Source organism: Amborella trichopoda, chromosome 3 (genome assembly GCF_054954075.1).
Source record: "Amborella trichopoda isolate Santa Cruz 75 chromosome 3, AtrichopodaSantaCruz75HAP2 v2.0, whole genome shotgun sequence".
NCBI lineage: Eukaryota > Viridiplantae > Streptophyta > Magnoliopsida > Amborellales > Amborellaceae > Amborella > Amborella trichopoda.
Window position 1 is genome coordinate 2,108,875 of NC_142338.1, and position 25,446 is coordinate 2,134,320.

General features: G+C 34.3%; 2 protein-coding genes across 3 annotated transcripts; both read left to right on the plus strand.

The window, feature by feature from the left end:
• Positions 1 to 292: 292 nt before the first annotated feature.
• Positions 293 to 7,050, plus strand: LOC18439735 (cinnamoyl-CoA reductase 1). 2 transcript variants are annotated; one of them, XM_011627118.3, is made up of 6 exons: positions 293 to 423; positions 2,866 to 3,035; positions 3,543 to 3,728; positions 4,699 to 4,861; positions 6,124 to 6,313; positions 6,464 to 7,050. In XM_011627118.3, exons 1-6 carry the CDS (start codon positions 309 to 311, stop codon positions 6,603 to 6,605), a joined length of 966 nt encoding a protein of 321 aa, XP_011625420.1. In that variant the 5' UTR covers positions 293 to 308; the 3' UTR covers positions 6,606 to 7,050. The 2 variants fall into 2 exon arrangements, with proteins under 2 accessions (XP_011625420.1, XP_088718916.1); XM_088862790.1 differs by lacking the exon at positions 2,866 to 3,035.
• A 2,270-nt stretch (positions 7,051 to 9,320) lies between these two features.
• Positions 9,321 to 17,166, plus strand: LOC18439736 (cinnamoyl-CoA reductase 1). Its single transcript, XM_006849894.4, has 6 exons — positions 9,321 to 9,639; positions 12,913 to 13,082; positions 13,568 to 13,753; positions 15,312 to 15,474; positions 16,590 to 16,779; positions 16,907 to 17,166. The coding sequence occupies exons 1-6, from the start codon at positions 9,525 to 9,527 to the stop codon at positions 17,043 to 17,045; spliced, it is 963 nt and encodes a 320-aa protein (XP_006849957.1). The 5' UTR covers positions 9,321 to 9,524; the 3' UTR covers positions 17,046 to 17,166.
• Positions 17,167 to 25,446: the final 8,280 nt, after the last annotated feature.

Below are 25,446 nucleotides of genomic sequence, written 5' to 3' on the forward strand. Positions count from 1 at the left end.
GTTACCACATCTGGACGACAAGGCGATAGGGCCACGACAGGTTCAGCCCCACCAAACCCCTTTCTTCTGTTTCTTTACTTTGGATTTCATTTATCCCGACCCGGCCCATTCGGTTTAGAGCCCGGCCTAGAGCAATGGTCCGTAGTTTTTTTTTTACGATCTCATCTTATCAATTGCTATTATCCATGGACATGCAAAAGATGCAGAGAGTGACGGGAGATTGATTATTGTAAATAGATCGAGAGACCATCCACATGCATAGGCATAGAGAGAGCCAGAGAGCTTGACTATTGAAAGCAGAGAGAGAGATGGGTGAGAAGGGAAGAGTGTGTGTTACAGGTGCAGGGGGGTTTTGTGCTTCTTGGGTTGTGAAGCTTCTTCTCTCTAAGGGATACACCGTCCATGGAACTGTCAGAGACCCAGGTCTTCAATCAACCCCTCTTTCTTTTGCTTTTCATGCTTCTCTGTTTTGTTTCCACCTCTTAATGCTCTCTCTCTCTCTCTCTCTCTCTCTCTCTCTCTCTCTCTCTCTCTCTCTACGAGGAACACTTGGGTTTTTAACAAGATCTCATCTTTGAGGCCTAACAAAAAAATGAAAAAATAAAAAACAAAACAAAGAATTTATTTGTTATGTCAAAAGCAGGAACTGCGATTGTTTCCATTGAAGTCACAATTTTTCATCAATTTATATTTGCTTCCATTTGCAAGAGTTTATATGTTGTGTCAATAGGATTAGCTTGATATTGCAATGAGATTACTTTACTGGTTATGGTTTGAGTGATGCTATGTTGAATCTTAAGCAGTCACAAATGTAATGGATTTGTGAAAGTTTAAGGAATGAGCTAGAAATATGAGTCTAATCTAATAGAAATATGCATGTCCTTGATTGGAGAAAACCCAGTCTGGTTCTCTTTATGACTTGAGTTGATTTTCTGATCTATGAAGACAATGAAACAAAGAGGAATATCAATGTTCAGGGACTCGGCCGAGTGCTCCGCACCTGAGTTTAAAAACTGGGTAAATTAAAAAATAAAAATAAATTCATAAAATTATATTTCTTAAGTGAATCAATCGATAAACATGTTCTTATATTGGTTTGATGATTTGATAATGATTTGTGAACTTTTTTTTATTTTTTGCTCTATTTTTTTATTTTGATGATTTTATGATCCTCTGTATTATTTCCAGCTATAAATAAGATTTTTCTAAATTCCATATAAATATATTTTTCATCATTTTTAGGCTTTTAGTGCTATTTATGGTGTGGTTTGGTTTTTACTGATTTTTTATTTTTGTCATTTTTTTTTGTTGTTTCAATTTTATAGCCTTTTTAGGAATGCACACTACTCAGGTGAGTCCACTTGGGCTCGCCTGAGTAACTTGGCTCAGGCCTGGGCCAGGGCCACGTCCAAGGCCCCAGCAGAGTTTCAGAACATTGAGAAATATATTTGAATAGACATCATTGAGAACCATGACACGATTTTGATCTAGAGTCTCTGGTGAAAGGTAAATTGAAGAAGTAGGAAAGAAGTTCAGTGACGAAAAATAAAAAGGAAGTAAAGAGAGGGGGAAAAAAGAAGAAGAAGAAGACAGAGAAAAGTAATGAAAATAAAAGAGGCAAGAGGCTCTCTTACAGTCTCGCAGCATAAATTTTGTTCTCAAAGTATCTGTGGAGAGAGAGAGAGCAAGTGAGAGAGAGAGAGAGGGAGGAAGAGAGATGCTTTTTTATAATCTCAAGTTGCAACAATCCATGCCTTCCAAATTGCAATTGCGAACAAAAAGTTGAATTTGTATATTTGGAAAACTTCCTGCACTACCAATTTGTTTGTTTAGAAGTTATAGAATAAAATTGCAGGAAAAAGATTGTGGGGGTCTTACGGAACCGAATCATGGGGGCATGCATCAAATCTGAGGAATTTTGAGCTCAAAGCAATTTTTTTGAAGTGATCCTAGGATGCATCAAAGGTGTATGAGAAAATTTTGGATCAACAAGTCTCTTCAACTAGTGTGTCTTGGCTGAAAGACCAAATATATAATTTGGTTCCACAAGGCCACTGTACAGAGTCCCAAACATTTTATACTGACAGGCCTTATATGAGATAGGTGAATGTGAGGACATTTTTGTTTAACAATGAAATGTATTTGAATGCAAAGAAAATATTAGATTATTGAGATGTCTTACTGGCCTTGTGATATCAGTTTTATGTTATTATTCAACTCCTAGAATGATTAACTGGCACTCTTACAATGCTCTTTTCTTCTTTTTTTTGGGATAGTTCAGTGGTACGAATCAAAGTTGAAATGTAGTGTTTGCTAACATCAACTGCTAACAACTCGAGACCAACCCGGATTCCCAAAAATTTGGGAAGGTCAGCTTGGTTTGTTTTAGGGTAAGGCCGAAATCGAACCGTTAACCTCTGGCTCAGAAGCCGAGGTGTCAACCTTTTGGTCGAAGCCCACAGGACACTCTTACAATGCTTTATCTGATACTAAAATCATCCTTCATCCTTGTGTTGTTTGGAACTATCTTACCTTTGTTGAATCCATGCAAACACACAGAATTCAGTCAATTGGTCTATTGTTTGCTGTCATAACAGTTATTTAAATTGCTATATATATCATTGTTGAAAAGACCTAATTTACTGTCATGTGGATGCACTTCTAGAGAATCACTCTATTTGGAAAAAGATGATTCTACTCTCAAAATCTCAATTCCAAAACAGACAGTATCTAGATTGATAAATAGGAAAGTAATCCCAAGTATCTAGTAGTGCATTCTGGCCTTGTATGATGGCTATATGTACAGCTAAGGAGAGCTAAAGGGTGGTAGGTGTAGTTGCTCACTATGAGGAATTGTGCTTGCAGATGCTGAAAAAAATGCCCATTTAAAGAAATTTGAAAATGCTTCAACAAATTTAGTACTCTTCAAAGCAGATCTCCTTGACAACAATACCATTTCTTCAGCGATCTCAGGATGCCATGGAGTTTTTCATGTTGCAAGTCCAGTTCCACCAGGCAAAGTGCAAGATCCAGAGGCAAGATTATGTTATGCTAACATTCAAGAAAAAAATTATTATGTTATGCTTTTCTTTGGTATCTACATTCTTAATTAACACTTCTTAGAAGTAAATGAACTGGCGCCACACCCCCCTCCCCCCCGGCTGTCTCTCTCGCTCTCTCTCTAAATCCTGAAAGAAATACACAGAGGTTAAGTTTCTATCTTTGTTGGACAATGTATGAGATTCATACTTATTTTAATGCTTATGCCTGAGTGCTTGTAGTATGAGCAAATCAGGGTGAATTATCATCTAAAGTTCCGAGGAATATCATTCGCTCTCTTATAATCAGTGTAGATACTTGTTTCAGAGTTCCGAGCTTGTTCATATGTTCATTGGCATTAGAAAGTTAGATAATAGTCGAATTTGTTCAATTCAATCTTCTAGTACATAGCAAAAATTTATCATATTCATTCAAACAGAAAAAACATTTATTTTGAAGTATTACATCTTCTCAATTAGGAAATTGGATTGAATATTTTGTAGAAAGACTTATTGGATCCAGCAGTGAAGGGAACTTTGAACGTGCTAAAGGCATCTAAAGAGGCAGGAGTCCAGCGAGTTGTCTTTGTCTCATCCATTGCAGCTGTTTCGATGAACCCCAATTGGTCTCGGGATAAGGTCATAGATGAAAATTGTTGGTCTGACAAGGAATTTTGCAGGACTACTGAGGTAATAGTTCAACAGGTTCTTTATGGGTGTTATAATATTTGTTCTCTCTTAATTTTTTATCTCCTCCCAAATTTGTAGCTAAGTGGACTCATATGCAAATATTAAGACTATCTAATTAGCATATGAAATCCTCAACCTTGAAGCTAGTATCAGAGAGCAGATCAAAGTTACATGCTTTTCACATGGGTTAACTTGCAGTCATGTATACTAAGGGGAAACTGAAATTTAATCAGAAGACTATGGAAAATCGATGTCCATTAGGTCATCATTTCCACTGAGATGATGGATGGTGATTAAGAGATAGTGGGACCCACCATTAAGGTCATTTGATGGTCTATTGGGCATCAATCTCTATCCATCACCATACATGTGTGATGACCCCATGGATTATAGGAAAAAACCAATAATTTTTTGATAAAAAAAACATGATTTTTCCATAGTCCATTGGATCTTAATCATCTCTCTCACTGTCCATTGAATCTTAGTATGCATTCCCTGTACTTAACACATTCCACTTGACATGCTTGAGGTAATGTATTTATGCTTTATTTTCCAATTCTGTTACATCATGTGGGTAGATTTTTTCAAGTGCATGTACATGATATATGCTTGGAGCTGAACTTGATTTCCATTACTTAGAATAAGAATTAGTCTATGCTTTCTTTTTATTTTTGTGCTTTGCATCACTTTTACATGGCTAACTTCCAATCTTCCATTTAAGCCAAAAAATAAAAAATGAGACTTCCAGTCAGACACCGTATTCTACTTTGAAACACGAACTGTCATAATAGAAGCAACATATTAGTATCTGAGGATTGTTGTACAGTAAACATTTATTGCTTCCCAATCATATAGTCCAGTGGGTTTTGTGAATTCTCCTTTGCAATGCTATAGAAACAAATTTTCTTGAGGGGACATTCTGTGGATTATCTAACTAAATGTAATCACTCTTTTGGTTTCTACTGGCTAGAATTGGTATTGCCTCTCAAAAACCATGGCTGAAAGTGAAGCTTTCGAGTATGGTCAGAAAAGTGGACTTGACCTTGTATCAGTTTGTCCAACGCTGGTGCTAGGACCGATGATACAACCAACAATAAATGCAAGCAGTCTAGTTCTCATCAAGCTTTTGAAAGGTATGTTGTCAATTGTGAATATTTCTAAGATCATGGGAAAGGGTCGCCGCGTAGTGTCATCATCATCATCAGAGTTTTATCCCAACCATTTGGGACAGCCGTATAGTGTATTATATCTAAATGTTTTTTCTCATGTTTCATCTTTGTGGTTCTTTCCTTTTAAGTGACAGTAGTGCTTTTGGTTGGTTCATTTCATAAAATGGTTAATAATATTGATTATAGTAATTCTACATGGTTATAGTGCATTATATCTAAATGTTTTTTCTCATGTTACATCTTTGTGATTCTTTCCTTGTATGTCACAGTAGTGCTGTTGGCTGGTTCATTTCATAAAATGGTTAATAATATTGATTACAGTAAGTTTACATGGTTCACTAAGTGGTAATAAGCTAGCATTAAAGTTTAGAATACATATTACTACCACCAATTTTGGAAAGCATTTTAAATCTAGACAATGACCCTTCCTTGTATCAACTATAATTCCAGGTTGCTGTCACTAGACATAACAAAACTGAATTGAAGGGCTATTTTGTTGGTTCAAGCAACTTGTGGCTGCTCTCTCTCTCTCTCTCTCTCTCTCTCTCTCTCTCACAGCTTATAAGATCTGAGCTCATAAGTGCTAGTCTTTCTAACAAGGGTTTTTAAAATGGAAAATTGTTTTATGTGTCCTGGAACGCATTTCTACATTTGCATCCCCTGAGGTATAAAGGGTCCATTTTAAAGATGGATGCAAATGGACAGTCCATCTAAAAACAGATCTGAGCTCATAAGAGCTAGTCCTTCTAACATGGGTTTTTAAAATGGAAAATTGTTTCATGTGTCTCGGGATGCATTTCTACATTTGCATCCCTCGAGGTATAAAGCATCCATTTTAAAGATGGAGGCAAATGGGCAGTCCATCTAAAAACAGTTGAAACCGACAGCCCAAATATTTTCTTTATAAAACTATTCTTTTTAATTTTTAAAATTTATTTATTTTTTCATATTCATGATCTCCATGATAGAGATTATATGTCCTTGAAAATTGGGTCCAAAAATCCATCTTAAAAATAGATTATTAAGAGGAGACTCCTTTCTACATGGACTCAGAGAAACCATGTTCTTTTAAAATTGGTGTCAGATTGTCAAAACTTTCAAACCTGCTTTTCTTTCTATATCATTATCATCTCAATGCTCCATCCAACAACGAATTCGACTCACTCCATTTTCCTTTTTTCTTTTTCTTTTTTTTTTTCTTTTTTTTTTTTTGTAATTCAAAACAGGAAACCAACAGTGTGTTCCCAACAAAACTTGGTCTATCATCGATGTTAGGGACCTCGCCGAGGCCCTTTTGCTGGTCTACGAGACCCCGGAAGCTTCTGGAAGGTACATAGGTGTGGCCTACGGAGCCACAGTGAAGGAAATGGTTGAGATTATGAGGTGCCAATATCCAAACCACAACTACCCAAAACAGTGAGTCCATCTTCTTTTATTGGCATATTAAGATGTCCCATTTTCTTTTAATCCTGTTATAATGCAAAAAAAAAGAAAAAAACCTTAATGGAATAATTTTAACTTATTTTTTATTTTATTATATTTTATTTATTTATTTATTTTTGGCAGGTTCACTGATGAAGAGGAAGATGCAGTTCAATTTAGATCAGAGAAACTCCAAAGGTTAGGGTGGAAATTCAGGCCTTTGGAGGAGACTCTTGTTGACTCTGTTAAACATTTTGAGGAAGCTGGTCTTGTAAGTAGGAGTTGAGAGAAGGAGAGATTGTGTCTTAAGGGCTTCACACTGGTTTGTGAAATTTATCAAAATGCCTATAGGCACTTCCTGTTATCAAACAAGAGAATTACAAAGGCACCTGAAAGGAAATTTCTTGTCAGGTACATTTTTTGTAATTCGAAAGGTACGTAAATAAAGATTGCGTTAAAAAATAGCATAGCACTTCTTGCTATCTATGGGAATTACAAAGGCACTCGAATGGATGGTGCTGCCATCAAACAGTAATAAATAAAAACAACTTGATAAGCAACTGGCCCCCATTCGCTTAGAGGAGTTGAAGGGAAATGTTTTCCCTCTCTCCATTAAGAGTTATCTTTGTTAATAATAATATTTGGGATTGTACTGAGACTATTTACTTACAATGAGGCCATTTAACTTTGATACAAGAGGTCACAATTATATATAACCATCTGATGTGAAATCTGATCGTTTGGGTGTGTCACAAAGCTTGAGAAAAATTTTTTTGAAATTTGAGTTTGGTCAATAGAATAAATGCAACCATCCAATTTACATCCAATAGTCAAGGTTAATTGTAACCACTAAGTAAGTGTATGTTTTAAGGTTGCTCTTGGGTTTTTATCCTTGTGAATATTATTTATCAACCTATAAACTGGCATCCAAGAAAAATGGTTTCCCAGGTTATTATTGTTGGCTTTGAAATAGCCAAAAATTAGCACTTAGTTTTTTTTCACAAGATTGAGATTATTATAATTTTTTAATAAAAAACCAAAAAAAGGTTTTTTTTGAGAGACCAAGCAAGAAATGTGGATGATCGATATCCACGTAACTTTGGGTGAAGTTTAAAAGTTGGTGTTTTGCCACATTCTTCTTTTCTTTTTTTTCTTTTTTTTTTTTTTCTTTTTTTTTTTTTTTTTTTTTTTCTTTTCAGGTTGTTCGTTTTGTATAAAGTAGCAACTTTGCTTCGTAAAAGTAAGGTTGCGATATTCTACATCATCTATTTTAGATAGACGGTGTAGATTTGACATGCATTTTAATATAGTATCAAAAAGTAATACGTCTTTTAAGATAATGTAAAATCTATGTCATCCAAATAAAATGGACATTGGGAATTACTACAGTTTTATTTCGACAAGCCAGGTTGCAACCTTATATAAATGTTTTTTTTTTTTTTTTATTCACTTTTAATATGATAGAAGTTCATATGAAGTAGCAATATTTTACTATAAAAGTAAGAGGTTATTTTGACGTTAGATAATTCTCCAATTAATTATTTCGACTTTGGAATGTAGGGATATGAAAAAAAGATTTGTAATCGTAAAAATAATATATTTTGTAACACATTTTTTAGCCATCTATTTTCAAATTAGCCCTATAATTACATAAACATAAAGGATTTAGAGTTGCGACTTTGTTTAATATTAAGGCCTTATATAGACTACCCAATAATATTTCCCATAACCACTAAATTTACATCCTCTTTAAAACTTAACCACTAAAATTACAAGAATGAAAGTACAGTAATTAAAAAACAAAAATTTACCTTGACCAGAAAGAAAGTGAGAAGACTATTTATCATTCCTTTCGCAGATTTGCTGGTTATTGAGTAATAAAACTCATAGAAAGTTTTGGTAAAAGTCTTATGTTGCCTACTTAACACAATCCAGGCTTGGGAGGGACTAAGGAAAAGTTTAAGTGCACAAAGGAACCAGCCAGCCGGTTTTGTCAAGAAATCGGTTGATTCGACCCCTCCTTTTATTTTATTTTATTTTTACTTTTTGATTTGTTCTTTACTTTTTTATTTGGAAAATATTTAATAAGACTATTTATGTATGATACATGAAGGCACAAATTAATTTTAACCATAAGATGTAAAATCCGGGGGATGCAATTATTCTATTAACCAAGCTCAAAGTTATACAACAAATTTTTTTGTAGCCCCCTTGTACCAATGGTAAATAAACTTATAGTATATAGTTCCTTTTTATTTATTTATTAGCCGATTCACTGAGTAATCTATGCTAGTTTTTAAGTAGGTGAACTGAGTCACAGCATAAAACTAAGATATTGTATACCATGAGGCCAATTATTTTTATTACAAGGAGGTCGCAATTACTCCTAGACATTAGATATCGCATTGGATGTCTTGGGTGTGTTGCAAAATTTGAAACTTCTTTTAAAATTTTGAGATTAGTCGATAATACATTTACAATCATTTGATTTGAAATTTAAGTATAAGAGTGATTGTGAGTTCCTTGTATCAAAAATAAATAATCTCTTAATACACTTTTCTTTTAAGAAAAGCGTTTTATGAATCAGCCGGTATAAAAGCCCACTGAATCTTCAACGTCCATCGTTAAGATATTAGAGGACAGGGTCAAACAAATATGGACGGTGCCAAAAATATCCCAAAAAAAATTACATGTTAAATCTCCAATTTTTTTGACTTACAAAATGAATCCCTAAAATTTTGAATAAAAAATCCATCAGGCTAAATTTAGAGGGGAGCCGCATGTGTACATATGAGTGGGCTGACTCATAGAAACCCCATCCTTTTTTCTCTTGTTTTTTCGGTGAGCAAGTGGCGGGACAGGGGCCTACCCCTGATAACAGTTGAGCCTAGGACATACATTTGAAAAACTAAAAAACTAAAAAAGAAGCATCACGTGGCCCACTTTTCTTAATCTTGAAATGGACGGCCCATTTTTAACTTGTCCTAAACGAAGGTTCCCAGTAGCTACGTGCTTTCATTTTTCAAATTAGAACTTCAATCACTCCATTTTCTAGCCTTGATGCACTTGCACCAAGCATAGAATTTTGCAGTGCGAAGACAGAGAGAGACCTCGAGTTTGGAGACTTTGGGATTTTAGAGGAGAGAGAATCTTGGAGTTGGAAGAGCTTGGGATTCTAGTGTGTGTGTGTGAGAGAGAGAGAGAGATGGGTGAGAAGGGAAGAGTATGTGTGACAGGTGCAGGGGGTTATTGTGCTTCATGGCTGGTGAAGCTTCTTCTCTCTGAGGGATACACAGTCCATGGCACTGTGAGGGATCCAGGTCCTTCAATTTGTTTACCACCTCTCTCTTTCTCTACTTGGGCCACTTTGGTTTTTAACAGGGTCTCTTGTTTCAGCCTTTGCATGAAGATTGCTAATTAGAGTTGAAACTGAAATTATTTCCATTGAATCTGTTATCTAAATAATGAATTTTTGCTGGTGATTACTTTATTGACTCTTCAAATATTGAGTCCCCAAATTGTTACAATCAAATATGGTTCCTTATCGAAATTTGGTAGACACCACTATAGTCATTGCTATTCTTTAGCAATTGGCTCAATTAAAGACGCTTTGTTCGCGTACTTTTTTCTGAATATTGAAGTTTTTCAAGATTATTTTGCCAAATCCATTCACATATAAGTTCAAAAATGTAGAAGAATAATAGAGTTTATAACTTTTTTTGGGTGGGGAAAATAAGAATTGGATGATCCACCAATAATTTCGGGTAGCATTAACTGTTATGCATTTGGTAACAGGTAAGCCTGAAGGTTGGTCATGTCCCTATGGTTTATAAGTTATTGTTAGGAGTACAAAGGGGGTCAGGTCCGACCAATGAGTGTATGTGTGTGTGTGTACCCACCAAACTCCGCCATAACCCGTCCAAATCTGGTCATGCCAGTTCTAAGCCCATAGAAAGGAGGAGTATTGTGTTAGGTTGGCAACCATTGTAAAAAATTTTCCCATCTATTTCATCAATCCTGATGAGCGGTTTAAGGGATCAGGATTCATGTTGCTGACCCCAAATAGTTGGGGTAAGGTTTGGATGGTGATGGTGATGATGATGATACTGATATACCCACCCAACCAATCAAGTCAGTTTCGATCAATATTATCAGGATCGAACTGGCCTCCGAATCGATGAGAGGCTTGGTCCAGTCAAAGCTGATCTGACTTTCAGTCGAACTGATTTCCATGTATTTAAAAATATCATTATTTTCATCATCGAAACCTTTTCGTAATTATTTAGGGTCAGCTACACCAATCTTGATCCGCCATTCTGCTCTATCATGGGTCATGCCCTCAGTGAGGCTATAAGTCCCTATATCTTTTCTAACTACTTCTAACCATATCTTTTTGGGCCTACCCCTTACTCTTTTTGAGCCTACCCCTTGCTCTTTTTGAGCCTTCCACTTAAACTAACTCGCATTTTCTTACAAGTGCTGCACTGTGTCTGGTTGCACATGGCTGGCCACCTAAGTCTACTTTCTCTCATCTTACCGCTTATTGGAACGGCACCTAAGTTCTCCCAAATGGATTTAAAAATATGAATAAATATATTAACAGTAGTTTCAAAATATGTATACTAGAACAACATTGCATACTTTGGTCAAACAAACTGGTTGAAACTTGCCAATCAGACCAGTCAAACACTGCTTTTTGGATCGATTTTTGACAAACCCAATTTTTGCCACCAGTTGCTAGTCTGACCAGTCAGACCACCTGTCTGGTCCGGTCTTGAGGTCTACCTAACCTGTTCCAAGTTTGCCCTTAACCACAACACAAACTTGATCAATCTGCACCCATAGTTGTTGGTTCATTATGCACCCAATTTAACAACTAGGCCTCTAGGTTTGCTTCACTGTTTCAATTAATTTATTTCACTAGATAGGTTTTTTACAGTGTTTTAAAACATGAATGGTCCGAGTAGATTGGTCCTCCATCATACTGATCCGGATCGGCCAAATTGACAATCAAACAAAAAATTAATAAAAGAATAGAAAATGAAGGAGAACAAAAACAAAAAGTTGCATAGAGCATCTTTCCCATCTGTAATACATTTGTTTTATACATTAAATCATCAAACAAACATGTTATTCATTTTAGAGAGAATAGGGCTGATTCCTATGTGTGGGAGGGGATCGCCCGAATGACTTATCGAACCTTTCTAAGCGATGTACCCTGCAGCTCACATAACAAGTTTAGTTGGTTGTGAAAAGTTAAAGATTGAAGAGGACAGTAGAAAGAAGTAATCATGGTTGCAGTGCATATCCTGTTTTGGAGGACTCCATTTTGGTTCTCTATATGACTTGAGGCCATTCTCATTCTCCTATCTCAATGAGAGGTTTGTTAACCGACAGGATTATTTCCTTTTGTTATAGAAAAGAGGCCTCATGACATGGTACAATGCAACCAATGTAGGACTAAAGCAGAGTAAAGATAAAGGAAACATTCCATTAATTCATAAGGACCATGACACATGACGCAAGGAATTGGACAAAGAGTTGGCATCATAAATGTTGGGTTTGTAAAAGTTAACACTTTCTATAGGCTATAAATTTCTTAGTTTGGACATCACAGAGTCATACTCTATATGAGAATATATTATGACATACGTGAATATGAAGGCATTTTGTAGCACCATGTAATGGATTTGGGAGCAAAGAAATGTGATGATACAGTCTGTCTTCTGGGAGGCATGACTCCTACAAATACTGGGTTCTAATTTGTGATCATAGGCAAGTAAATTTTGGGTTCTAACTTAGGCTCAAATGTTCAGTTCTTGGGAAAATTTTGGAGCAGGGCAATTTTGGAGCAGGGCTGCTACCTAATAGCATGGTCTTTGCAACCGCAGTCTTGAGCAGGCATATATAGGAAGAGATGATGTCATGTCCATCTATTTATGAAACTTGATGTAGAAATGCATCCTTATGTCAAGTTTTAATATTGTTTGATAATTTATGGAAGCATTTTAATGCATCCAAAGTTCATGAATTTTATAACAACTCATTTCATGCTCCATGAAAACGTGTAGCAATGATGATATGTAGAGTTAAAGGAAAGGGGAAGTATAGTATGCTTCATGTGATCATGGAGTATGGTCATGGGGGTGTCATGGTCCAATGAAGAGGTTGGATAGTGATAGTACGGGTTAGATGGTGATGAAGGGAGAGAAGGTCATATATCTGAATCAACCTATTGATTTGAGGATTATGACCCCTATGAATATATTGCTACTATGATCTTTTTTTGTTTTATGCAAATCAATGTTGAAGGTAAATCATATTCTATGATCATAGGGAAGGTACACCATGACCCTTATGGTACTCTTCTACCATCTGCATCCAGCCTATTGATTGGCAGGTAATGAAACCCTATGACGATACTGCTACTACGATCATTTTCTTGGAAACTGATGACAAAGATAAACCATATGTATGATCAGAGGGATGGCACCCTTTATGGTCATGGTAACCATATTGTTACTATGATCATATGGTTTATGGTATACAGAATAACCAGAACAGCTGATCTGTCTGTGAAAAAGTTCTTGCAGATGATGAAAGATATGCCCATGTTAAGAAGTTGGAAAATTCTTCAACAAATTTACTACTCTTCAAAGCGGATCTCCTGGATTACAACTCCATTTTTTCAGCAATCAGAGGATGCCATGGAGTTTTTCATGTTGCAAGTCCAGTTCCATCAAACAGGGTGGCAGATCCTCAGGCAAGATTATATTATGTTTTAGGGTTGTCTTCTCCCTTCCTTGACCAGAATTCACGTCTCCATGTCCATTTTGTAGTACCTTTTTAACAGTAATGAAATATTTACACTTGATGGACTTTACCTTTTGTTGCACTATGTTTTTTGTTTACATTAAAATGCTTATATTTGATCGCTACTATCCAATGGTGAATCCATGATCTAAGTGAAGACAATCCAATGTATAACCCATAACAAGGTCTAAGGAATAACATTGCCTACAACATTCCTAGTACACTATTTGAGTCGTCACCTCACCTCAAAAAAAAAGAAAAAGAAAAACTGTTTTGAGGATTTGCTAATCTGTATATATATATATACATTTTCATCATCCTAATATATGCTGACAATTTTTTTTTGTTGGTCAATGCCTATCTCAAGAAGGGCAGTTATTTGGCTTATCCATTAAATGAATAGTATTTCTTTGGAAATCTCATATTTTGTTGCAGAAAGAATTGTTGGATCCGGCAGTCAAAGGAACATTGAATGTGCTTAAAGCTTCTAAAGAGGCACAAGTAAAACGGATTGTCCTTGTCTCCTCTGTTGCAGCTGTTTACATGAATCCAAATTGGCCTCGAGATAGGGTCATGGATGAAAGTTGTTGGTCTGACACGCAATATTGTATAACAACTGAGGTAATGGTTTGATAGATTAACCCTGAGTGACTGTTGTATGTATTAATACTAAATTGTTGTCATACTGGAGTTTATTACTTTGATAAATTAACTTTTCTGAGGTATGAGTTCTTCATCGTAAAAGCTGATGATAGAGGAAAGATCAGGTCTCTTGGTGAAAATTAAAGTATTAAAAAGAACTCATTACTATTCATTCATCTCACTTGGAAAGAAGCGCAACCACCATTGTGGATGGCCTAGTGAAAGAAGGGATCAGCAGAACCACCTTTGCACCAACAATTTTGACTTTTGATCTCTATCTTACCCATGCAAACCCACAATTTGGAACCTGGTCACAATGATGTTTTTGGATCCTGTTTCATTTCACTATTCACAATTCTAAAAGCAATTTTCTACAGAAGATGTAATCAATCCAGTTAAATTTCATGGAAGAAATATTAAATAAGCTCTGCTCCAAGTCAGAGTCTTTGCAGTTATTTTTTCTGATTGAGTAGATGTAGTAAGGAGGATTACTAAGCCTTCGAATAAACTTCTTTTGGAAAAAGTGAGTGCTACACGCATGTCTAGCATGCATGACTTCAATGTTCTTCATCGATTAGACATGCATGACTTCCTTGAATGTTCTTCATTGATTCAAAATGCGGTCCGCCTAGTGCCTGGGCGGGTTAGAGGGCCTGGCCGCATTGCCCAAATGCATGAATGTGCATTTCTAATACAAAATCTAGGCCCAAAACAAGATTATTGGACACTCCTTGCCCCCTTTTGAACCTAGGTCACCTAGGTTATAGGCGGCCTAGACCCCTCCATGGCCGTCGGCGCCGCCCAGCTTTTTTTAAACATTGATGTTCTATTTTCGAAAAAACAAAGTGTGACCATTAACATATCCAACATGCATGTTTTCTTTCACAATACTTGGTTAGTTTTCAAGTTTAAATCATTACTTGCATCAAAACAGAAGAAACAAATTGGTATTCAAGGATTTCTTATGTATGATACCTGGTAAACATTCCTTTTTATTTTTTAGTTTTATAGGATATATTTTAGTGACTCTATCTTTATTACATTGAAATATATAGGGCTTATCTTAGTTTTAGTGTACTCATACACATGGTGTATTTCCTTAATGTACTCGCCACTTTTGTATACTTGGTACTCTAATGTGGTAACTTTTGTTTAGAGGTATTTTTGATAATTACTAAAGGCAAAGCATAAATTCTTGATAAAAAAAATGCATTTTATTAACTATGGTGGAGAATGACATCATTCACCTGATGTGTGACATTACCTATATGGAGCATTAATTACTTTTTAACTATAAATAAAATGTTATAGTTTCTTATAAAAATATCTATTCTACCCCTCTTAGTTACAAAAAATACCCTTGGTTGGAAACTTTTGTATTACAAAACAAAGTTAATAATTGTCCAAAAATATTGAGTACATCGAAGAAATACTCTATGTATAGGAGTACCCTAACAAAATCTTATATATAATACATTATTTTGTCTTATCTTTTATGGCGAACTAAGATTAAGGATTGTTTTCTTTCTACTTGCAGAATTGGTATCACCTCTCTAAAACCATGGCTGAAAGTGAGGCTTGGGAGTATGCTGAGAGAAGTGGACTTGACCTTGTATCAGTTTGTCCATCAGCGGTGCTAGGACCAAGGCTACAACCAACAGTAAATGCCAGTAGTCTATTTCTCATCAAGCTTTTGAAAGGTATGTATGGGGCATTCCCTCTTCTTAAATTTAGTTTTAAGAATATGGTCAGAGTAAATGTATGGTGTCGATTAGTTAGCTCAGTATTTCCTAATATCGACTTCACCACCATCTATAATAATAATAATAATAAATTGGATACTTCTTAGGAATTGTTAATATGTACCTGGGTTTTTTCTCTTGGTAATGTCAATAAAAACTTGGTTTCTTCTGCTTGTAAACAAATCCCATATAATAACAAGGTCAAACAAGTACTTCATGGCAACCATGTTCAACACCAACAACCCAAGCTAAAACCATGAATAGGACTAAGGTATACTCCGATTACTATTGTGAGCCCCATTTTTGAAGGCATAGGCTATGATTCAAAAAAGAATTTCATGTGACCTTTTTTTCGCAAATGAAATTTCATGATACTCATGGTGCCTTCGTGCTAAATTAGTGTGTATGGTATAAGGATAGGTATTGGCCAACCCCAACCTACATTTCACCTCACCCGAACTAAACCTCCTTTCAGTGTTCTGTGCTTTATAAGACCAATTAATAAATTCTTCATTCAACCCATTGACCCACCAGAAATTTAGCGAAGAAATAAAAATGATCCTATTTATTATAGAGATTACACAACCTAGAGAGAGAGAGAGAGAGAGAGAGAGAGAGAGAGAGACAACATCATGTTTGCTACAGTCATGAATTGAAGCACTGTCATGAATAGAAGCTACGACATTGATGGGTTCATTAATACCATCTGAAAATGTGGAATGGGGAGGATAACTTGTTTGTATTATTCTTAAAAAGTGAGTGTGTTTCTAACAAATATCCAGACATCCCATTGCACTAATTGAATAATAAAAATATTCACAAAGTTATACTCTTCAATAAAAGTTGACCAGTAGTTTTATTTATTTTTATTTTATTCTCTCTCTCTCTCTCTCTGGTAATTGTTAGACATTTCTAAGTATGCTTTTTGAAAAAGGTTGAAGTTTGTGAATATGTTGAAATCTATGGAAGTTCTTGTTAATTTAGATGCCAATATCATGTTCATTCTTCAAACCCATAATGCATGTGGTTCATGCAATGTACTTACATTTGAAAACATAACCTTTTTTGAGCAGGAGAGCCGGAGACATTCCGTAACAAAACGTTTTCTACCATTGATGTTCGGGATCTTGCAGAGGCCCTTTTGCTGGTCTACAACAACCCAGAAGCATTAGGAAGATACGTGTGTGTTGGACATGCAGCCAAAACTAAGGAGATGGTCGAGATTATGAGGAGCCGATATCCTAATCACACCTACCCAAAACAGTGAGTCCCATCTTTTTAATTGGAATCTCATGATGTGTCATGTTTGGAATCTGATTTAAACCCTCTGAATTGAAATATTTTCAAATTTTTTTCATTTTTATTACTTTTTTTTTCTTTTGTTCCACAGATTTATTGATGGACAGGATGATCCACCTTTGAGCTCAGAAAAACTCCAAAGCTTAGGCTGGCGATTCAGGCCTTTGGAGGATACTCTTGTTGACTTTGTTCAGCATTTTCAAGATGATGGTCTTGTAATTAGGGCCTAGCTGTACAATATTTTTCTGGACGGGTCTTGTCTGATACTATGAAACTGTTTTATGAACATATATATATATATATATATTTGTTGGAAATGTTGGGTGAAAAGGGGTACAAAATAAATTATTTGACGAGTACTTCTTAAGAGAATAACAAAGGACATTGTTTCTAGGAGTCCATGTAGTAATGAGTCGACTCTTAAAAATCTAATTTTAAATTTTGAGTTGGAGAATTTTTAAGGACTTGTAATCTCTAATATGGAGATCATGAATATAAATAAATAAATAAATTTTAAGAAATAAAAATAATGATTTTATAAAAAAAAATATTTTGACCGTTAGTTTCAATTGTTTTTTGATGGACCGCCAATTTACAATTTGCATTCATCTTTAAGATAGATGTTTTATACCTTGGAACCACATATTGGAGAAATGCGGTCCTGGCCGCATGAAACAATTTTCCAATAACAAATGGATTACCAATCTTATTGTTTCCAAGCACAAAAGCTCCACTGTCACAAGATAATATTATCCCCGCTTATTGATAAGAATTCGTGTCTATCTAAGTTTTTTTTACAAACTTGTCATCAACATACAAAGAAATTAAAGATTTAAAATTAGCTTGCCAATACAAATATACAAGTAAAGTAAGATCTAGAATTCGCACAAAATATAAGTATGAAAATTGAGTATAACATGTAGAACTAATGAAAATTGAGAAAATAAAACAAAAAAAAATAAAAATAAAAATTTGAGAGAATATACCTTCTCTCAAGGTCTGAGAGGGAATCCACCCCAAAAATCTCTTCACCAGATCAAATTTTATTAATGCATCCACTTTCTTACAAAGAACGGAAACCTCCCTTTAAATAGACTAAAAAAATAAGATAAACATTAACAAAAAAAACTATCTCTACACTTTTCCTATTTTATCTCTCCTTCCCTATTTTCTCTCTCTTAAAATCACGTGCCAAATATTTTCTATCTCTTAAAATCATGTGTCAAATATTTGCTTTTATCCCACGTTTTACCCTAACTATTGAGAAGATAAACCTCCCTTTAGTTCCAACATTATCCTATTTATACTCCTAAACTACCTCCCCTAATTTAATCTTATCTATTTATATTTCAAACTAACCAACTCAAATCAATCAATAACTAATTAACCCAAATCAATCAATGTCAACTCACACACAAAATCCTACACACCTCTAAAAGTTAAACAATAAACTCAAATATATATATATATATATATATATATATATATATATATATATTTTTTTTTTTTTTTTTTTTTTTTTTTTTTTCTTTTTTTCTCTTTTTTTTTTTTTTTCAAAGAACGCACTCTGTGAAAAAGGAGTTCAAAGTCATATATGTATAATATGACTGTTCAATGCTCTTGAATGATGAAGGGTTGTAACTCTTCATTCCTCAATGATACTTTATGCCCCATTTGGATCACCACTTTTTTTGTTGTAACAATGTATTGTCGGCATACTAGATTGGTACCCCCATTCACAATGCAACTTGGGAATTATGGAAGCCGTATGATCCATATTAAAGTATGTTTATCTTTATTGATATACATCATTATGAATACATAATGAGATATGTATATATATGGTATATATCTCTTATGTATCTCTTCATTATAATAAGATTAGTTAGTAGTTATTCATAACCATTAGTATTTATCTTTAATTGTTACTGGCCGTATATTTATACTGGTCTTGTATATTTTTTATCAATCAATAAAGAGAGAGTTCTATGTAGTATTCTGAAATAATTTTCTATGGGAGCCTAAAGCCCAAATATACATAAATACAGTTTCTTAACAATCCATGAGTAGTCCATCTTGATTAGACTCGTTTCTTAACAATCCATGAGTAGTCCATCTTGATTAGACTAGTTTCTTAACAATCCATGAGTAGTCCATCTTGATTAGACTAGTGTGTTGCGAGGGGTGAAAACTTTCCAGATTGGGTTCGGATCCACCTAGATCTAGGTGCGGTTTTGAAAACTAGACATGGGATCCGAATCCGATTCAGGTCTGAAAACTATACATGGGATCCATATTAGGTCTTCTAAAAGTTTAAAAATTTATATATGTTAATATATAAAATAATATGCTATTTTAAAATTAGTTCAGATCTGGATTGGATCCACCTGTAACTAGATCCGATCTAAATTACTCTTCAGATCTAAATTTTGGATTTGGATCCAAATTTTGGATCCCTACCCGAATCCGAATAGGATCCGAAATTTGAGTTTCAAACCCAAACCGGGTAAATTCTCAGCCCTATGCGTTGCATTAAGAAACTAACCCAAAAATAAATAAAAAATAAGAAATCTTGATTATCCGCAAAATGCCACTGATAATTATCGCTTTACCTATATGAATAAAATAAAAAATATCTTTTTAACTTTTATTTCTAAAAGCCTAGAAATCTTTCCACTAGATTATGATCATTGTTTTAGTAATTGCACATAAAGGCAACTAGAGATACGGCTTGTATATGGCGACCAAGACGTCCAAACAAAGCCTTAGGCTTCATTCCGGAGGAGAATATGTTAAGGTAAATGATGGATTACCGGCTGTAATTGATTTGCACATTATCAATAAAGATTGTGTAGCCTGATGGATATGAGCGCAAATGCTATCTTCCCTTGGGACCATCCATTGTACACCTACTCCCTCAGTCAAAAGACTGGCTTGGGAGGATTATACAGTTTCAAATTTTGGGAATCACCTAAGAATCGCTATATGATTATTTAAAAAAAATAATTAATTAATTTTGAGTTTTTTTTCCAGTAAGTAAAACTGGTAAAGCAATGGGCATTTAGGCCCCTATCCTTTAGTGAGATTGGAGTCAGATATTTCATCATGGGGATCAACAATATTACCGCCAACGTCCCATGTCATTCTAGTTACCTTATGTCATTCTAGTTACCGTCCAAAAAGTGGTAATTTTGAGTTTTCTAACACTTAGATCTTACCCTCAAAAAATTGACAGTCTCTATATAATCTTGAAACAATATTTTTTTCAAGTATTTAGAGAGTCATCATTGTAGATCCAAGATTCATAGAATTTTTTGACGAAGTTTCATGTTTGTTGCCTACCTAATACAATCCACCTTCTTTACCTGGGCTTGGAATGGGTTAAGGGAAAGTTTAAGTGCACAAAGGAACCGGCCGTCCAGTTTTGTCAGAGAATCGACCGATTCGGCCCCTTCTTTAATTTTTTTATTTTTAAAATTTTTATTTTGTTCTTTACATTTTTTATTTGAAAAGTATATAATAAGACCATTTATGTTTGGTATATGGAGGTCATAATTATTCTTGACCATTGAATGTGAAATTCAACGGATGTAATTGTTCCATTAACCATACTGAAAGTTGTAAAACGAGTTTTTCAAATGTGTAATACACCCAAGCTAGCAGATTTCGCATTAAATGGATATAAGTAATTGTGAGCTCGTTGTACCAATGGTAAATAAACTTATAGTATATAATCCCTTTTTATTATTTTATTGGCCAAGTGAATCGGCCAAACCGCCTATCCGAACTGCCGATCTACAAATCTAAACTGGTTTTTCAAATAGGTGATCCGAGTCATCGAAACTTTTATTAAACGTTGCATAAAACTAAGAGATTGTATATTATGAGACTATTTATCTTTTTTATAAGGAAGTTGCAATTTCTCATATCCATTAGATATCACATTGGATGGCTTGGGCATATCATAAAATTCAAAGCTTCTTGTTTTAAATTTTGAGTCTAATCAATGACACTTACAACAACCTGATTGAAATCTAAACTCAAGAGTGATTTTCATCTCCTTGTACCAAAAGTAAATAGTCTTTTAATATGCTTTTTGTAATAATTAAAATTCAAATAGTGATATGTATTTTGAACCACCCGATGAATATCTAACAGTTGGAATCTCGCTTATATTACTATTCATTATAGCTGCCAAGTGTTTGGTAGCTTTACTCTAAGGGAAATAAGTGATTATTGGTTGTGTAGTTGATGGCTGAACTTGCACATTATCAAACAAAGATTGTGCAGCCTAAAAGATATGAGCACAAATGCTATCCTCTCATTGGAACATAAATTGTACACCTACTCCCTCGGTCAGAAAACTTGCTTAAGAGGATTTTACAATTTGAAATTTTGGGAATCACCTAAAATTCACTAGATGATTATTTTGAAAATAAATTTTTTTATTTTTGAGTTTTCTAACACTTATATCTCATCCTCCAAATATCAACGGTCTCTATTTAATTTTGAGACAATATTTTTTTCCAGTGCAAACAGAGGCATCATTATCATCGTAGATTCAATATTCATAAAAAGTTTTGGCAAAGTTTTAAGATGGCGACCGACCTAATACAATCCACCTCCTTTACTTGTGCTTGGGACAGGTTAAGGGAAAGTTTAAGTGCATAGAGAGTGCAATTTAAAAAAAATTTCATTGAGGTTGGTTTGTGTTGAAGAGTTTACATCTCCAAAATTTGAAGCTCCGAATATTACTCCTAGACCTTGTTTTGCCCAAGGTAATAAATGAACAATATACTCTTGTGGGAGCATAAAATATTTTTCCATTATAAATTTGAATTAAGAATATCTTTATAATTTTTCTCGTTGAGCTGTGGATTATATCATGAGGAAAAAGTTTAGATTGTAAAATTAAGATGTGCCTCAAAACTTCATCGGGAAAAGATTACTTTGACTTTGGAAGACCATCTAATCAATCATGTCAATATCGAGATGTATGGATATGGGAAAAAAAATTTCAAATCTCAAAAATATTATATCTTGTAACATATTATCTAGACTTCCATTTTCAATATTTTCATGCATTTATAGACCTATTTAATTTGAACCATGTTTGAAGTTTAAAAATATATAATTAAATATAAAAATAGATTCTTAAGTCCTCCTAAAAATTTTCGATACCAAAATTACATCTTATGACAAATTTTGGAGGTGCACCATAGTTTAAGGTTACAACATTATGCAAACCTCGTAGTATACTTCATTGGGTTATCCTGGTTACTTTGTTAGTTGTTGCTTGAAATATGAGAGTACATTATAAATCAGAAAATAATATTCTTCATACTCTTTTTTTAAAACGAGTATATTTATGGAAAATTTATCTAAAACTTCATGAAATGAAGTATTCAACATTTTATTTATTTCCTTTTTTATTCAAATTCTCAAAGATATTAATCATGAGTTTTAGGAATACTTTGATAAATAAGTAAAAGAAAAGTATACAAAGAGACCATCTACTTTTAATACAAAGATATCATAATCACTCGTATCTGTCAAATTTTAAATCAGATGGTTGTGAGTGTATCATTGACTAACTAGACTCAAAATTAAAAAATATATATATATTCTTGAATTTTATATCACAGCCCAAGCTATTTAATTTGACATCTAATAACTAGTAGTAATGGTAACATCCTCGAAACAAAAATAAACGATCTGGTGATATACAATCTCACAAGTAATTTACTATAGACTTATAGTTGATAGACTTTATACAAGTGTAGATTGATAATAGATAGAGAGAGAAAGAGCGATATGCCAACTCTTTTAGAGAAAGAGAGAAGCATCATTCCTTTTCATTCATGCTTGGGAGAGAGATTTCATGTCTTGTTTCTTTAAAGAGCTGAACATAAGAAATGATGCATGACAAGGTTGTTTAAATTTAGTAATATTTAATACTAATTCATCATGTGTCATCATCTGGTGGTACCACACATGGAAGAGAGAGAGAGAGAGAGTTTGAGAATGGAGAATGTTGGCATGGCAAAGGCACCATTCAGTTATCATTGAGGCGCATTAAGCTATTGAGTGCCCTTCCTGTTATAGGTTTTTAACAATCTATACTTTTCTAGTTTAATGTGCTCTAAAGGGGGCTAAGGTTGGCAACTACCCTAACCCTGCCAGGATTAGACCCAATAGGTCTAAGACTGGCTTAGGTGCTTATAAGGTTGACCTAGGCCCGGGCAGGTCTGCTGGGCCTTGTCCCTGACCTGCCTTGATATATAAGAAAACTATAAAGCTAGATAGAGGATTAGGTCCAGCAAACCCAATGGGCTATAAGAGCTGCATTGTCCCAACCCTTAAGCTACATTTTGTGGCTTAGACCCTAACTTTTTAGGGCTAGGCTAGGCCACATTGTCCACTGCAACCCTAATGGAGCTCATTTATTCACGCCCGCAAAAGCCTTGTACCCTCCCACAAAACTCTTGAAGGAGTATTATAGGCTTTTTAAGTTTTGGAACTTTAACTTTTTATCTTTTTCAAAAAGAATTATAAAAATAAGTAATAGATTAAAAAAAATAAAATTACATGTACTCTATATTATCATCATCATCCAAGCTTTATCACAACTATTTAAGATCAGCTATACGAATCTTGTTTAGTCATTCTGCTCTATCAAATGCATCGCTCACTCAAAACACCATGCATGAATAAATAATATAGGTTCAAGATTCATGAAATGTTAATATAAATTATATGTACTCTTTATGATACAAAAAAAAAAAATGTGTTGCGATTGAATAAAAACTATCTAATTTGACAAATAGATCCCAATATTTAAGAACTCAAAATTTCAAAAAAATTCTTTTAGAAATCTCATATTGGATTCCAAGGCGTATCGTAGAATATCAACAACAAAAGTTTCTCCTAGATGGGGGAATCGATGTGCTTTGCCGGAGAATATTACACAGTCTTGTCTAAATCATCATCAATTCGAGAGAGAGAGAATTGAAGGGCTAATTCGAGAGAGAAACCTTAAAGGAGCATCGTCGTAGCACGTGTACCTCATACTTTGTTTCAAAAGTATTAACTACTATTTTAAAATTATATTTTTTGTCTACTATAGTATTTTCGAAACTGTAAAATGTTTTATTTACCGAGATAAAAGTAGTAAGTTATTTATCTCAAATTAAAGACATAGAGTAGGGTAAGTCGAGCAAATATAACAATATCACCATCAATTGCGTTATGCATATGATGGAGAGAAGGTCTATGAAGAGCATACCTGTGTATTTTTTTATATATTTGACGGTGCACTTCATATACTGCAAGAGGCATTTTGGTAATTTGGCTATAGTGACTTAGAATTGGTAGATGTGTTTCCATTACCGATGCGTGATTATCGCCACCGTGTGAGTATTGGCTATCCAATTGCATTCCATAAAACCATGATTTGAATATCATATTGGTTAGAGATGACAAGGCATTTTCTTTTTCTATAAATAGGGACTTGTTTTCTCTATTCATCAAGATTTTCCTCTGGTTGAAAAGTGTTGCGAGAATTTCTCTCTCTAAAAGAGAGGGGACTCTAGTGATCTAGATCTCACCTTTGTGTACCAAGTTTTTTTTTATCTCCAAAAGAGAGGCGATTCTAGTGCTCTAAATCTCACACTACTAGTGCATTTGTACTGACGAGATAGTTTTCTCAATTTCCTACTTTCTTGTATCCCAATCACAAATTTCTCTAGAGAACTTAAATACACACTTATTCATATAAGTAAGGGACAAATATTATCTTGTGATAGCGATCCATTCAAATTATTAAATTAGTAGGACCGAAGTTCCTAATTACTTTCATCATAAAAGGTTTTATATTTTGCCGCAATTCACCCGTCATTTCCAACATTGTACTCTCATATGAGATCTAAGGTTCGAATCCTGACCATGTATGTCGTTGTTTTCAAAAAAAAAAAAAAAAAAAGGGGATTTGAGAGAGAGAGATATCCATAGCAGTAAAGGGGGTTACGTATTGAAGTGAACTTCGAAAGTAACCACTGGAGTTAACTAGTGAAGTTATTTATTGGGCGAAGCTGGGTTTGGAAAGAAATAAAGAGAGTCCAAGCTTATATTTGGGAGTGTGGAGTTTCATCGTATCTAAATATAAGAGAAAAAAGAGGGATTATGGTATTGATCAAATCCATTTATGAGAGAGATTATAGTTCTCTTCTACGTCTAAGAGAGAGGGGGAGAGATTATAGCTCTCTTCAAATTACTTATCTATTCATGCTAAAAAAAAAAAGAAGGAAAAGGTTTAGATAAGGGTGAGGCCCAAAACAATCAAATTAAGGCCCACCTTAAAAATTAACTTAAAGAGGTTGTTTCGATGTCCAAAATTACTCAAATCGATTATCTCAACCTCAAGATGTATGAACATGAGAGAAAAAAGGATTTTAAGTCTTGTAGCCAGTGCGTCTTGTAATGTATTTTACGGACCATCTTTTTTTAAGATATTCAAGTGTTCATAGATCTACTTGATCTACTTCTTTTTTTATGCTTTAAATTTTATAATTAGGGATGAAAATAAAATTCCAAGCCATCACAAAAATTTTCAATACTAAAAAACAATATCTT